This window comes from Lutra lutra, chromosome 10 (assembly GCF_902655055.1).
Source record: "Lutra lutra chromosome 10, mLutLut1.2, whole genome shotgun sequence".
NCBI lineage: Eukaryota > Metazoa > Chordata > Mammalia > Carnivora > Mustelidae > Lutra > Lutra lutra.
Genome location: NC_062287.1, coordinates 62,368,615 through 62,385,385, shown reverse-complemented (window position 1 = coordinate 62,385,385; position 16,771 = coordinate 62,368,615). Strand labels below are relative to the sequence as shown.

The 16,771-nt window shown below is 39.5% G+C and overlaps 1 protein-coding gene across 1 annotated transcript; it reads left to right on the top strand.

The window, feature by feature from the left end:
• The first annotated feature begins 15,223 nt into the window (after positions 1-15,223).
• Positions 15,224-16,180, top strand: LOC125079559 (olfactory receptor 6). The gene has a single exon (XM_047693260.1). The coding sequence runs from the start codon at positions 15,224-15,226 to the stop codon at positions 16,178-16,180; it is 957 nt and encodes a 318-aa protein (XP_047549216.1).
• Positions 16,181-16,771: the final 591 nt, after the last annotated feature.

Below are 16,771 nucleotides of genomic sequence, written 5' to 3'. Positions count from 1 at the left end.
CATGCTGTTTTCCAGAGTGGTTGCACCAGCTTGCATTCCCACCAACAGTGTAGGAGGGTTCCCCTTTCTCCGCATCCTCGCCAGCATCTGTCATTTCCTGACTTGTTAATTTTAGCCATTCTGACTGGTGTGAGGTGATATCTCATGGTGGTTTTGATTTGTATTTCCCTGATGCCGAGTGATATGGAGCACTTTTTCATGTGTCTGTTGGCCATCTGGATGTCTTCTTTGCAGAAATGTCTGTTCATGTCCTCTGCCCATTTCTTGATTGGATTCTTTGTTCTTTGGGTGTTGAGTTTGCTAAGTTCTTTATAGATTTTGGACACTAGCCCTTTATCTGATATGTCATTTGCAAATATCTTCTCCCATTCTGTCAGTTGTCTTTTGGTTTTTTTAACTGTTTCCTTTGCTGTGCAAAAGCTTTTGATCTTGATGAAGTCCCAAAAGTTCATTTTTGCCCTTGCTTCCCTTGCCTTTGGTGATGTTCCTAGGAAGATGTTGCTGCGGCTGACGTCGAAGAGGTTGCTGCCTGTGTTCTCCTCAAGGATTTTGATGGATTCCTTTCTCACATTGAGATCCTTCATCCATTTTGAGTCTATTTTCGTGTGTGGTGTAAGGAAATGATCCAATTTCATTTTTCTGCATGTGGCTGTCCAATTTTCCCAACACCATTTATTGAAGAGGCTGTCTTTGTTCCATTGGACATTCTTTCCTGCTTTGTCGAACATGAGTTGACCATAGAGTTGAGGGTCCATTTCTGGGCTCTCTATTCTGTTCCATTGATCTATGTGTCTGTTTTTGTGCCAGTACCATGCTGTCTTGATGATGACAGCTTTGTAATAGAGCTTGAAGTCCGGAATTGTGATGCCACCAACTTTGGCTTTCTTTTTCAATATTCCTTTGGCTATTCGAGGTCTTTTCTGGTTCCATATAAATTTTAGGATTATTTGTTCCATTTCTTTGAAAAAAATGGATGGTACTTTGATAGGAATTGCATTAAATGTGTAGATTGCTTTAGATAGCATAGACATTTTCACAATATTTATTCTTCCAATCCAGGAGCATGGAACATTTTTCCATTTCTTTGTGTCTTCCTCAATTTCTTTCATGAGTACTTTATAGTTTTCTGAGTATAGATTCTTAGTCTCTTTGGTTAGGTTTATTCCTAGGTATCTTATAGTTTTGGGTGCAATTGTAAATGGGATGGACTCCTTAATTTCTCTTTCTTCTGTCTTGTTGTTGGTGTAGAGAAATGCAACTGATTTCTGTGCATTGATTTTATATCCTGACACTTTACTGAATTCCTGGACAAGTTCTAGCAGTTTTGGAGTGGAGTCTTTTGGGTTTTCCACATACAGTATCATATCATCTGCGAAGAGTGATAGTTTGACTTCTTCTTTGCCGATTTGGATGCCTTTAATTTCCTTTTGTTGTCTGATTGCTGAGGCTAGGACTTCTAGTACTATGTTGAATAGCAGTGGTGATAACGGACATCCCTGCCGTGTTCCTGACCTTAGCGGAAAAGCTTTCAGTTTTTCTCCATTGAGAATGATATTTGCGGTGGGTTTTTCATAGATGGCTTTGATAATATTGAGGTATGTGCCGTCTATCCCTACACTTTGAAGAGTTTTGATCAGGAAGGGATGCTGTACTTTGTCAAATGCTTTTTCAGCATCTATGGAGAGTATCATATGGTTCTTGTTCTTTCTTTTATTAATGTGTTGTATCACATTGATTGATTTGCGGATGTTGAACCAGCCTTGCAGCCCTGGAATAAATCCCACTTGGTCGTGGTGAATAATCCTTTTAACGTACTGTTGAATCCTATTGGCTAGTATTTTGGCGAGAATTTTTGCGTCTGTGTTCATCAAGGATATTGGTCTGTAGTTCTCTTTTTTGTTGGGATCCTTGTCTGGTTTTGGGATCAAGGTGATGCTGGCCTCATAAAATGAGTTTGGAAGTTTTCCTTCTATTGCTATTTTTTGGAACAGTTTCAGGAGAATAGGAATTAGTTCTTCTTTAAATGTTTGGTAGAATTCCCCCGGGAAGCCATCTGGCCCTGGGCTTTTGTTTGTTTGGAGATTTTTGATGACTGTTTCAATCTCCTTACTGGTTATGGGTCTGTTCAGGCTTTCTATTTCTTCCTGGTTCAGTTGTGGTAGTTTATATGTCTCTAGGAATGCATCCATTTCTTCCAGATTGTCAAATTTGTTGGCGTAGAGTTGCTCATAGTATGTTCTTATAATTGTCTGTATTTCTTTGGTGTTCGTTGTGATCTCTCCTCTTTCATTCATGATTTTATTTATTTGGGTCCTCTCTCTTTTCTTTTTGATAAGTCTGGCCAGGGGTTTATCAATCTTATTAATTCTTTCAAAGAACCAGCTCCTAGTTTCATTGATTTGTTCTATTGTTTTTTTGGTTTCTATTTCATTGATTTCTGCTCTGATCTTTATCATTTCTCTTCCCCTGCTGGGTTTAGGGTTTCTTTCTTGTTCTTTCTCCAGCTCCTTTAGGTGTAGGGTTAGGTTGTGTACCTGAGACCTTTCTTGTTTCTTGAGAAAGGCTTGTACCGCTATATATTTTCCTCTCAGGACTGCCTTTGTTGTGTCCCACAGATTCTGAACCGTTGTGTTTTCATTATCATTTGTTTCCATAAATTTTTTCAATTCTTCTTTGATTTCCTGGTTGACCCATTCATTCTTTAGAAGGATGCTGTTTAGTCTCCATGTATTTGGGTTCTTTCCAAATTTCCTCTTGTTATTGAGTTCTAGCTTCAGAGCATTGTGGTCTGAAAATATGCAGGGAATGATCCCAATCTTTTGATACCGGTTGAGACTTGATTTAGGACCAAGAATGTGATCTATTCTGGAGAATGTTCCATGTGCACTAGAGAAGAATGTGTATTCTGTTGCTTTGGGATGAAATGTTCTGAATATATCTGTGATGTCCATCTGGTCCAGTGTGTCATTTAAGGCCTTGATTTCCTTGTTGATCTTTTGCTTGGATGATCTGTCCATTTCAGTGAGGGGAGTGTTAAAATCCCCTACTATTATTGTATTCTTGTCGATGTGTTTCTTTGATTTTGTTATTAATTGGTTTATATAGTTGGCTGCTCCCATGTTAGGGGCATAGATATTTAAAATTGTTAGATCTTCTTGTTGGACAGTTCCTTTGAGTATGATATAGTGTCCTTCCTCATCTCTTATTATAATCTTTGGCTTAAAATCTAATTGATCTGATATAAGGATTGCCACTCCTGCTTTCTTCTGATGTCCATTAGCATGGTAAATTCTTTTCCACCCCCTCACTTTAAACCTGGAGGTGTCTTCGGGTGTAAGATGAGTTTCTTGTAGGCAACATATAGATGGTTTTTGTTTTTTTATCCATTCTGATACCCTGTGTCTTTTGATTGGGGCATTTAGCCCATTAACATTCAGGGTAAGTATTGAGAGATATGAATTTAGTGCCATTGTATTGCCTGTAAGGTGACTGTTATTGTATATTGTCTCTGTTTCTTTCTGATCTACTACTTTGAGGGTCTCTCTTTGCTTAGAGGACCCCTTTCAATATTTCCTGTAGAGCTGGTTTGGTATTTGCAAATTCTTTCAGTTTTTGTTTGTCCTGAAAGCTTTTAATCTCTCCGTCTATTTTCAATGATAGCCTAGCTGGATATAGTATTCTTGGCTGCATGTTTTTCTCATTTAGTACTCTGAATATATCATGCCAGCTCTTTCTGGCCTGCCAGGTCTCTGTGGATAAGTCTGCTGCCAATCTAATATTTTTACCATTGTACGTTACAGACTTCTTTTCCCGGGCTGCTTTCAGGATCTTTTCTTTGTCACTAAGACTTGTCAATTTTACTATTAGGTGACGGGGTGTAGACCTATTCTTATTGATTTTGAGGGGGGTTCTCTGAACCTCCTGGATTTTGATGCTTGTTCCCTTTGCCATATTGGGGAAATTCTCTCCAATAATTCTCTCCAATATACCTTCTGCTCCCCTCTCTGTTTCCTCTTCTTCTGGAATCCCAATTATTCTAATGTTGTTTCGTCTTATGGTGTCACTTATCTCTCGAATTCTCCCCTCGTGGTCCAGTAGCTGTTTGTCCCTCTTTTGCTCAGCTTCTTTATTCTCTGTCATTTGGTCTTCTATATCGCTAATTCTTTCATCTGCCTCATTTATCCTAGCAGTGAGAGCCTCCATTTTTGATTGCACCTCATTAATAGCTTTTTTGATTTCAACTTGGTTAGATTTTAGTTCTTTTATTTCTCCAGAGAGGGCTTTTATATCTCCCGAGAGGGTTGCTTTAATATCTTCCATGCCTTTTTCAAGCCCGGCTAGAACCTTGAGAATCATCATTCTGAACTCTATATCTGACATATTACCAATGTCTGTATTGATTAGGTCCCTAGCCTTTGGTATTGCCTCTTGTTCTTTTTTTTGTTGTGAATTTTTCCGCCTTGTCATTTTGTCCAGATAAGAGTTTATGAAGGAGCAAGTAAAATACTAAAAGGGTGGCAACAACCCCAGGAAAATATGCTTTAGCCAAATCAGAAGAGATCCTGAATTGTGAGGGGGGAGAAAGGGGATAAAAAGGGGTTCAGAAAGAAAGAAAAAAAAAAAACTATTAAAAAAAAGAAAGCCGATAAAGAAAAAATATAAAAAGAGGAAAAAATATATATATATTAGATAAACTATTTTAAAAACGTTAAAAAAAGAAAACGGTAAAAGTTAAAAAAAATTTAGCAGAAGAAGAGAAAAAGAAAAAAAAATTGAAAAAGAAAAAAAAATTAAATTAACTGCAAGGCTAAAAAATCATGGGGAGAAAGCCATGAGTTCCGTGCTTTGCTTTCTTCTCCTCTGGAATTCCGCCGTTCTCCTTGGTAGGTGAACTTGGTCCTGGCTGGGTTTCCCGTAGATCTTCTGGGGGAGGGGCCCGTTGTAGTGATTCTCAAGCGTCTTTGCCCCAGGCGGAGTTGCACCGCCCTTACCCGGGGTCGCGCTGAGTCATCCGCTCGGGTTCGCTTTGGGGAGCTTTTGTTCCCTGAGCGCTTTCCGTAGAGTCCGGAGGACGGGAATAAAGATGGCGGCCTCCTGGTCTCCGGCCCGGAGGAGCCGAGAGCCCGGGGCCCCACTCCTCAGTGCGCCCTCAGAGAACAGTGCCAAATGACTACCGTCACCCTGGCCTACGGCTGCGCTCCGAGCTGACCGAGCCTGCGACCGGTTCACGGCAACCCGGAGCTGAGAGTCACTCCTCGGCTCTGTCTCTGCAGCCGGCTTCCCCGTTCTAATACCGGTAAGCTCTGCGACACTGAGACACCCCCGATCCTTCTGCGACCCTGCGGGACCTGAGGCCGCGCTTACCCCGCCTGGGCTTCACCCCAGTTAAGCCTCTGGAGCGATGTCCCTCCGCGGAACAGACTTTTAAAAGTCCTGATTTTGCTCCGTTGCTCCGCCGCTCGCCGGGAGCCGGCCCCTCCCCCCGCGGTCTATCTTCCCGTCGCTTTGGATTCACTTCTCCGCCAGTCCTACCTTGCAGAAAGTGGTTGATTTTCTGTTTCTGGAATTGCTGTTCTTCTTCTCTTCAATCTCCCGTTGGATTTGTAGGTGTTTGCAATCTTTAGATAAGCTATTTAGCTGATCTCCCGCTACCCGAAGTAGTCTCAGCCTGCTACTTCTCCGCCATCTTGACTCCTCGATATTCCACCTTCTAAAACAGCTTCCTTAGGTTATTCTCAATAACTACTCACATGAAACACAGAAGAGTAATATAAAACATTCCTAAAGGAAGAGCTGAAATAAGAGAAGTTTCCATAAAAGATGAGACAAAACTGGCTACTTCTAAATTTGCTTTATCCACAAAGCTTGATCCATGCCCCTACGTACAGTTGCTTGGCTCTGGGAAAAACAAACAACCTGGGAGTACTCCTCTCTTGAGTGAAGGGAATAAAGAGATAGTTGTGCTTCTACCTAGAGTTTAGCTTGTACAATTAACACCTTTCAATTATCTTTTCTGTATTTTGAGCCCCTCATCAGCACTCCTCTGAGTTAAATTAATCACTTAAAGTCCTAGATCATGAGTAATAGTTACTTCCCAGCAACCAGAGAGGAAGGAAAATTAATGCTTGTGACCAATATTAGGATCAATCCTAGGCTGATTTGCTATGAAGCTGTTGCTGTTCTCTGTTTCTCATCTGATAATCATCTAGCATCTTCTCTGTTTGTTGACCTTTGGAGATCACTAGGGAAATTTCTCTAATTTCTTTGTCACTGTTGCCTTGAAAATCCTGTAGCACTTGTGAACCAGATCCCCAAGGGTGTGTCTTTTAAAGAATGGCTGTCTCTACTGAGCAGTGGGCTTGTTGCATCATTGACCTATTCATCTCCAGGTTCTGCCTGAATGAGGTCTGTGGGAAGAGTCAACATGCAAAGTCAGCCCAAGTTCAGTGGCAGAGAAACAGAATGAGAGCAAGAGAGAGGAAAGGGAAAAGATACACATCAAATAGCTACAGAAAAAGAACATACAAAACAGAAAATTTTCTGCTCATTTGGGCTATCACCCAACAGGGGCATTCAAAGGCCCAGAAGTAACCTTTGCATTTTGGTTATGCTGCATTTTCTTTGAATCAATAGCAGAGTAGTTTTTCATTTCCTTATAATCCATCTGGACCCCAGAGTTTTTCCAGGCAAAGAGAATCACAAAGCCATGGAACTCTCAAGTTTCATAGAGAAACAATTTTCCAGGATTTAGATCAGGCTATTCCAAAGGCACTTTTTAATTTCTTTTTCCCTTTTCCTTTCTATAACTCATCTGCAAATCCTTTCAGGTGGAGAGGCAACACAGGCGATATTCTCTGTGATCACCTCTCCATAGATCTGTCCACTGAGCATCTGAATCAAGGTCTCCACACCAGACTCAACCAAGACAACCTACTTCACCCAGATCCCTAAAGAGAAGTAAACAGAATGCATTATGGTGAGACACCTATTCTTAATTAAATATCACAAAATATTTGCTTATTGAGTGCCAACCATGCACCATGAACTATGCTGGACAATAGAGATTAAAAAAGATGAATGAGATGAAAACAGGATAAAGTTGGTATTTTCAACAAGTTCACAAATCTAATAGTGGTGAAAGGTAAGCAAAGTGATACATGTTATCATGATATGATGCTCTAAGGTCCTAAATGATACAAAAACAGATAGCTGCGGGTGATGGGCAGGAGATAGGTGAGAGTAGGGGGTGTGTAGGTGATTTATAGAGAGGATGAATCTGAGTAGGCATTTGCCACATGGCAAGAGCTAAAAGGACTTTCAGGTAGAGGAGAGAGTATGCACAACTGCACGGTCTTGAAGCAGGATGTTGCCCTGAAGACTGCAAAATCTTCAATGTGACTTGAGCTTCAGTTGAGTACCAAACAAAGGAAAAAGATTAAGATATGGGGAATGTGGGAGGTCAGATTATGAGAGACCTGCTATACAATGTAAAGAGTTCAGATGTGCAGTTCTTACTATAGGATTTGCACTGGAGAGTCCATGATCATGTTTATTTCAGCAAAATCACTCAGTCTGCAGCAAGGAATACTATTTCATATATATATATTGTCTTAAGTGGACAATAGTTCTTTTTACTAGCCTCTGTATGGGTTCTAGCCCCTTGTAACACATGCCCACTCTACCTCTGCTGAGACTTGAACTTTCCAGTTTTCTTTCCATCCTGACTTCCACCCAAATTACACAAACCAACCACATCCCTTTATTTGCACTACTTTCCTAGTTCTCACCTAACTTCCCCTCTTTCTATTTCCTACCTATAGTATCTTTCAAGTAATACACATCAACCTAGGGGCACCTGGGTGGCTAGGTCTGTTAACTGTCTGCCTTCAGCTTAGATCATGATCCCAGGGTCCTGGTATTGAGGCCTATGTCAGGCTCTTTGCTCCAAGGGGAGTCTACTTCTGTATCCCCCTCTGCCCTTCACCCCAATGGCTCCACCAGTTCATGTCTCTCTCTCATCCACTCTCTCCCTCAAATAATAAATAAATAAAATATTTTATTTTTTTAATTTTAATTTTTTAAAAATTTTATTTTTTTCCAGTGTTCCAAGATTCATTGTTTATGCACCACACCCAGTGTTCCATGCAATTTGTGCCCTCCTTAAGAAAATCTCTTAAAAACACACATGAATCTATTCCTTTGACTCAGTCAGGAAGCCACTCCTCTAACTGAGCCAACACTCTTTTCCTAATAAAGACCTTCAGAGCTAGGAAATGGTGGCTAGGTGGAGCACACCACATCAGTGGCTGGATCAGAGGTCAATGTGTAGTGGGAAAGGCCATATAGATTCAGGCATGTATGGAGGTCTGACTAGGGATCGGGTGAAAAGCATCATGAGTAATAGCAGGTCTTGAATGTTATACATATTTGGGAAGCAAGTTACTGTGGGAAATGACCAGATAAATCAGGTTTTGGAGCTTTGAGCTGATCATAGAAGTTCATATTGGTATAAAAGCTATGAGGAGCTTGGACATGAATGACATGAATAAAAAGGAAAATTGGTTTCAGTTTGAGGGTCAAGACTGAAGACCAGGAGAGTGAGCCAGATAGTAAAAAAATAATAATAATAATAAGAGCAGACTGTGGACACACAATATTGGGGTGTGAACTGGAAGTGTGACAGTGGAAAGAGAGAGAGGTAGGAAGTAATACCTAAAGATGGAGGATTTTTGCTTAGTAGAAAGAGCACGGGCTTTGGGCACTAACAGTTTTAGGTTATAATTCCATCTCCAGCACTTCTTTCTTGTATGTATTTAGCCAAATTATTTACCCTTTGTGGTAAGAATTATGTGAGTTAAGATATGGAAAGAATCTAATACAAATTTTGCCATATGATAGATACCCAGTCAATGATGAAATTTTTTTATTGACTAGAATATATTGGGGAAGGTAGGGATGAAGAGTGAAGATGATGAAAGCCAAGTAGGAAAACTGGGAGAAGTGAAGGACAGTGGACCCATGTGGCCCTCATTCATGTACTTAGAATGGTAGGGTGTATGCAGAGATCTAGGTCATGATGGAGAAAATACAATAATATCAACTTCCTCAAAGTTTCAAGAATAAAATACTAATCTTAAAAAACAAGGGAGTTCAGGCTAAAATTAGAGAACATGCAAATGAGACTCATCTTGTTTTCCACATGTGGTGTGACAAGAGGTATTTTGTCAGATGTTGTAGGACTTAGTGTGTGGAAATGCGGAGAGAACTAGTAAAAATTTAAAGGAAAAAATCTGAAAAGGACTAATTATACATAACCTCATGCTCCAGCTTATCTTGATTCACTTCCCTCCTCCATGCCACTAATTCTTTCTAATCAAAATACAAATCATTTCATCATTAACTTTTTATTTCTACTTTGTGCCTTTGCATTTGCTATTGTGTCCCCTTGATATTTCTCCTCCTCTCCAAATCTCTACAAGCTTCATTTCAGTTCAAATGGTATCTCCTTTGTGAAGGACCTTGCTGGGTTCCTCTGACAAAGAGTTCTTCTTTACCATGGGTTCCCAGTAATTAGTATTTTACTGAGACCTTGAACATTCAATATTCTATTTCAATGCTTATTACATTACATTCGAATTCTCTGTTCCCTTCTCTTTCTCCTCTACTAAATAGCTCCAGTGTCTATTTGTCTTAGTGTTCTCAGTACATGGAACTGTCATGGTAGGGTTGAAGGTGTGGGTGCAAAGGTTGGGTGAGGAGTTAGGGAGTGGGAAACTAAGGCTAACATTTTTAAAATGGTAATATTACCAGAGAGGTAGTAGTAGTAGAAAGTAGGCAATCAAAGGAGAGGAAAGAGAGAGATTAATTAATTGTACAATTTTTTCAGTCAGATGCAAAAATATGACCAGTAAAGAAGGATCATTTTTAGAAAGAGATAATTCATTAACCATTTAAAAGTTGTAGAAAATGATTTAGATAAGAATAACATGCCAAAAGAATTCTTTTTTAAAAAAGATTTTATTTATTTGTTTGACAGAGAGACTGGGCACAAGCAGGGGGAGCAAGACGGAACTAATCAGGGAGCCTGCTGCCGGACTTGATCTCAGGGCTCTGAGCTCATGACCTGAGCCAAAGGCACCCATTTAACCGACTGAGCCACCCAAGTCCCCCATGCCAGAGGAATTCTTAAAACATCAGTAAGATCAGGTCATTCAACTGCTCTAACCCTTTCCAAGTGTCCCCACTCTACTCAGAGTAAAGGCAAATATGATTACAATTGCTTAAAAAGCCTGTGGTGATCTGTTCATCATCACATCTCCTACTCCCTTACTTCTCTGATTTCACTTCTCCCTTCCACTCACTCTAGTCCAACCAAGTAGACTTTCTATTCTCATATGTTATTTCACTTAAAAGTCTTTGAGCTACCTGTTCCCTTTGTCTGGAAAGCTCTTCCATCAGTCAAATGGCTGTCACCTTCTTCCATGATTCTGCTCAATGGGACTTATCCTGATCATCCTATTTGAAATGAGAAACTGCTGAACTCTCTACATTCCTGATTTTCCTTACCTATCCTGTTCTATTTTCTCCATAGAACTTATCAATTCTTACATTTATATCCTTATTTTATTTATTCAAGTAAATTTCCTTGAGAAAAACTGTACTTACTTAGATTTTCTTGAGAAAAACTGTACTTACTACCTATATCCTTACACTAGGATGTGACTTCTTAATGTTAGGGCTTGTTGTCTGCTTTGTTCAGTGAGCTATTTCAAGTATCTAGCATAGTGCCTGTCACAGAGTAGGTGTTCAATGAATATTTGTGAAAAGAATGATTTTTATATACAGGAAGATATGGGATCTCTGATAGATTATTTTCCTGAAAAAGGGGATATGTAGAGCAGATGGAGGGACTGGTCTTAGATAAGAATTAAAGAATAAATGGGCAACATTGTGAGAAGAAAGCATAATGGTTTGATAGTGGGAAGTTGAACAAACATGCATCCTATAAGCTCTTTTATAAAATAAAAGGTAAAATTGTCTGCTGAGAGTCAGAGAAGAGAGTAAGGGTGGCAGATTAGAGACCAGAGGCAAGTGTCTTTGGGAAGTGTGGAGAGTGAATTGATTTAAAACATATTGTAGGATAGCCAGCCATTATTTGTGAAACAGTTGAGCTCCAGAACCATAAATTATGGCAGTATCATGTCTTCTTTTGTGATTTTTCTCTAGCAGGGTTCAGCTGTCCAGGTGCAGATAAGAAAGCTACACTGATTTTTTTCCATTTAAATTCAACTAGCCAAATTATAGTACATCATTGATTTCAGGTATAGCGTTCAACAATGTATCAGCTGCATGCAACACCCAGTGCTCATCACATCATGTGCCCTTCTTAATGCCCATCACCCAATTACCCCATCCCCACCTCCCTTCCCCTCAGTTCATGTCCTATAGTTAAGAGTCTCTCATGGTTTTTCTCCCTCTCTGAGGACTGCCCATTCAGTTTTCCTTCTCTTCCCCAACGGCCCTCTGCCCCGTTTCTTATAATGCACATAGGAGTGAAGCCATATGATAATTGTCTTTCTCTGAATGACTTCTTTTGCTTAGCATAATACCCTCCAGTTCCAACCACTGCTTTCTTTGAAGGGCACTTCTAAAAGGCAGTCATATGGGCTACTTGAGTATCTATCTTTCAATGTGGCTGTAACATATTGGACTATCATGGCTTGCTTACTTGTGTTATCTATTTCTCAAATAGGAGAATTTGGAATAGGAATATTCTGAATAGAAAAATCTGACATTTTCATCTTTATATTTTCAAAATGCATTGTGGGACCAGGCCTCCAATAAGTATTCAATAGATCTTTATCTTAACCACTAATAATGCTATCAATTGTTTGCATTCATGATTTGTTGAATTTTTAAATATTGTATCCTTTTTTTCACTCTCAAGGGAATTAAAATTTAGATTATCTGAGGTTTGCTTCAAATTGCAAACTTGATAAGAGATAGATCATGGGGTAGAATTCACCTCTTAAAATTATTTGGTCTGATGTTTTCTTCATGCTTTAGTACGCTCTGAGTATTGGGGCTCCTTTTATCCATGTCAAGTCTCTTAATATGTTCCTCTTTTGTTTTCTATGATTCCTAAAATATCAGACATGAATGAGTGTGTATTCACAGGTAAAAATTCCATTCACAGTCTTGTTCCATAATTGTTGTAATTTAGGCTAGGTGCTTCCATATTGCCTCACAATTGGCAAAAATGACCTCCCTGAGAGAGTTGTTAAAACTAATTAAAGAATCATGAGAGACTATGGACTCTGAAACACAATCTGAGGGTTTTGATGGGGCAGGGGTGGGAAGTTGGGTGAGCCTGGTGATGGGTATTATGGAGGGCATGTATTGCATGGAGCACTGGGTGTGGTGCATACACAATGAATTCTGTTACACTGAAAAGAAATTTTTAAAAAAGGAAAAAAAATAATTAAAGAAAAATTATTTTTAGTGGAGAAAGAAGTCAAATTTGAGTTCTGTTTCACTGTGGTAATTTTTCCTACACATATAACCAACTACTTTATTAGGGATCTGGGGGCTCAGGCCCACAAAGTATATAACAAATCATAAAAAACTACTAAACATCTAGAAAATTCCATATCTTATATTTTTCAAGTCCCTAAATTCTGCCTTTTCTTTTCCAGGTCATCTTTATTGGTGTTCTTGAAAAATATGTTTCTTTTTTCAGATTAATATTATTTATAATGTCAAGCAAAAATTTAAAAATTGGTTTCCCCCTTTTTTATTTTTTTATTTTTATTTTTTATTAATTTCTTTTCAGTATAACAAAATTCATTGTTTATGCACCACACCCAGTGCTCCATGCCATATGTGCCCTCCATAATACCCACCACCTGGGTCCCCCAACCTCCCACCCCCGCCCCTTCAAAACCCTCAGATTGTTTTTCAGAGTCCATAGTCTCTCATGGTTCATCTCCCCTTCCAATTTCCCTCAACTCCCTGTTTCCCCCCTTTTTAAAATTTAAATTTGATTAGCCAATATATAGTACATCATTAATTTTTGATGTAGTATTCAATGATTCATTAGTTGCATATAATACCCAGTGCTCTAACTTCTATCTCTACTTTTCTCTTCTATCCCTACTTATGAAGAAAGCATTTTTAAATTTCAATTCTCTTCTCAGATTCTATTGGCCCTAAGAAGCCCAGGACTCTTTTGGGTTGTTGAAGTTCCTGACTCTTCACTCTCAAGGCAGCTCTTTATTTTATTTTATTTTTTTTTAAAGATTTTATTTATTCATTTGTCATAGAGAGAGAAGCGAGAGTGAGCACAGGCATCAGAGTGGCAGGCAGAGGCAGAGGGAGAAGCAGGCTCGCTGCCAAGCAAGGAGCCCGATGTGGGACTCAATCCCAGGACGCTGGGATCATGACCCGAAGGCAGCTGCCCAACCAACTGAGCCACCCAGGCGTCCCAAGGCAGCTCTTTAAATGCAATTTGTGTTCGGCAGTGTTCATATTGAGAAATTTCAGGGTCAAGGAGTAGATAGAATTAATCAGGTAACACTTCTGGCAGCACAAAAATTTTGAACCAGTCTTTGGAGAGGGTATAGATGAACTATACAAATTAATTTGAGATCAAATGTGAACTATTTTATATGTATATATACAACTATCATATATGTATATACATAACATTATTATTAGGAGCCATCTAAAACTTCCAAATGTATTTAATTACTCAATAGAGCAGGCATTTCTGAGAAACAGACTGAGGGTTTTGGAGGGGAAGGAGGTGGGACGTTGGGTGAGCCTGGTGGTGGGTATTATGGAGGGCCTGTATTGCATGGAGAACTGGGTGTGGTGGAAAAACAATGGATTCTGGAACACTGAAAAGAAATTTAAAAAATAAGTAAAATTTTAAAAAATAGAGCAGGCATTTCTTCATTCAATTTTTTAAGCCATGGCCCTAAAAATAGGCAAGTAATTGTTAACTAGCTTTGCCAGCATTTTCAAGAGACATACTATATAATTGAAGCATAGGCCAAAGTCACTCACAAACACTCACAAACACTCTTAGGAGAGTGTTTTCCAGTTGGTCTTCTGCTTTCTTTTTCTCTAGAATTTGAACTACCCTGCTTTCTTGCCTTGCCCTAGACCATCCTTTGCACTTATTCCAATCATGATGGTTTCCTGCCTTATAGCTGCTTATGAAATCTGAAAATATGCTGATAAGGAAAGTATTTACTCCTAGTACTACCTGAAAACCTCCTTCTGACCCAGATCTGAAGGCCTAAATCCTGAATCTGACCTCATGATTCTGCTTTGAGATTCTTTTTTTTAAATTTTTAATTTTTTATTTCTTTTCAGCATAACAGTATTCATTGTTTTTGCACCACACCCAGTGCTCCATGCAATCTGTGCCCTCCCTAATACCCACTACCTGGTTCCCCCAACCTCCCACCCCCGCGCCTTCAAAACCCTCAGATTGTTTTTCAGAGTCCATAGTCTCTCATGGTTCATTTCCCCTTCCAATTTCCCTCAACTCCCTTCCCCTTTCCATCTCCCCTTGTTCTCCATGCTATTTGTTATGCTCCACAAATAAGTGAAACCATATGACAATTGACTCTCTCTGCTTGACTTATTTCACTCAGCATAATCTCTTCCAGTTCTGTCCATGTTGCTACAAAAGTTGGGTATTCATCCTTTCTGATGGAGGCATAATACTCCATAGTGTATATGGACCACATCTTCCTTATCCATTCGTCTGTTGAAGGGCATCTTGGTTCTTTCCACAGTTTGGTGACCGTGGTCATGGCTGCTATAAACATTGGGGTACAGATGGCCTTCTTTTCACTACATCTGTATCTTTGGGGTAAATACCCAGTAGTGCAATTGCAGGGTCATAGGGAAGTTCTATTTTTAATTTCTTGAGGAATCTCCACACTGTTCTCCAAAGTGGCTGCACCAACTTGCTTTGAGATTCTTAACTTTGTGTCTTTGGTGGATTTGTTTTCAGGTCCTGTTCTAATGTCTGATTTTCTGAAGAGGATCTTGTGGTCTCTCGTGCCTCTCAGATCACACCCCAGGACCAGACTGTGGAACAGAATTAAATTTAATGATAAAGTACCTGTAGCCTGAGGGCACCTTGTTGCTAATGTGGATCTCACTCGTGCTATTTTCATTAAATCCTTTGTCTTTTGGTGTCCTAGCCATGTCAAAGGAAAATATCACCCATATTAGTGAATTCATCCTGGTAGGTTTCCCTTCTTCCCCACGGCTACAGGTTCTGCTTTTCTTCCTCTTCCTCATCACCTATCTGTTTGTGCTATTGGAGAATTTGGTCATCATTAGCACTGTATGGATCACTGGGTCCCTGCACAAGCCCATGTACTATTTTCTGGGTACCATGTCCTTTCTGGAGACTTGGTATGTATCTGTCACAGTCCCCAAGATGTTGGCTGGATTCCTACTTCATCCCAATACCATTTCCTTCCTGGGATGCATGATCCAACTCTATTTTTTCATCTCACTTGCCTGTACTGAATGTGTGCTCTTGGCTGCCATGGCCTATGACCGTTACGTGGCTATATGTTGTCCTCTTCATTATCCAGCCATGATGACCACAGGATTTTGTGTGCAGCTGACTTTCAGTTCCTGGGTGAGTGGCTTCACCATCTCCATGGCAAAGGTATACTTCATCTCCCAAGTCACTTTCTGTGGCAATAATATCCTGAACCATTTTTTCTGTGATGTTTCCCCTATCCTCAAACTGGCCTGCATGGACTTTTCTATGGCTGAGATGGTAGACTTTGTGCTAGCCATTCTTATTCTTGTGTTTCCCCTCTCAGCCACTGTCCTTTCCTATGGCTTCATTGTCTCTACCATTCTGCACATTCCCTCAGCCACTGGACAGTGGAAGGCCTTCTCCACCTGTGCCTCTCACCTTACAGTGGTGGTCATCTTTTATACAGCTGTGATCTTCATGTATGTCCGACCTCGGGCCATTGCTTCACTCAATTCTAACAAATTGATCTCAGCCATATATGCAGTTTTTACTCCCATGCTCAACCCTATTATCTACTGCCTGAGGAACAAGGAGGTCAAAGATGCCATCAGAAAAACCATGGCAAGTGGCAAAGCCCTTTTCTTGAAAGATTCTCTTTGCTAAAGAGACTCAGAGATTCCTTCTCTTTTCATTTGACTTAATCTCAGAACCCACCTGCACTGGGTGAAAGTCTGTAATTATAAACATACTGACTTAGTGCACAATTAAAGGATAAGGAGCCAGATATAAAAAAAAATCCTTTTCTTTCAGGCTTAATTAAATGCTTCCTTTTATAATGCAGTGAGTGAAATAACCAGAATTTAATGAGACATGCATTGGTAGTGAAGTTATAAAATAATTTTATGTTTATGAAGATGCTAGGAAGTAATCAGTTGCTATCCAACTAGTTTTGAGAATTCTATTGGTGAGATTTCTCCATATTGATTTTGCTTTATTTTAAAAGCCCTTTGTCTTAGGAGGAATATACAAAAAGAGGTTCTGTAATCATCAGTTTCATGGCAAGGAGCTGTTTCTTGCTTCCTAGAGGGTTAGGGGTCTGATTCCTTTTATAAACAATTGATATCTCATTGTAATTACTTTTTTAAATTTAAGGAAATATAAAATACAACTCCTTTTAGGATGTAATAGAAACATCATAAGGTAGACAGCATGCAAAACTTACCATAGCAGAGAGAAAACAAGATTAATATATAT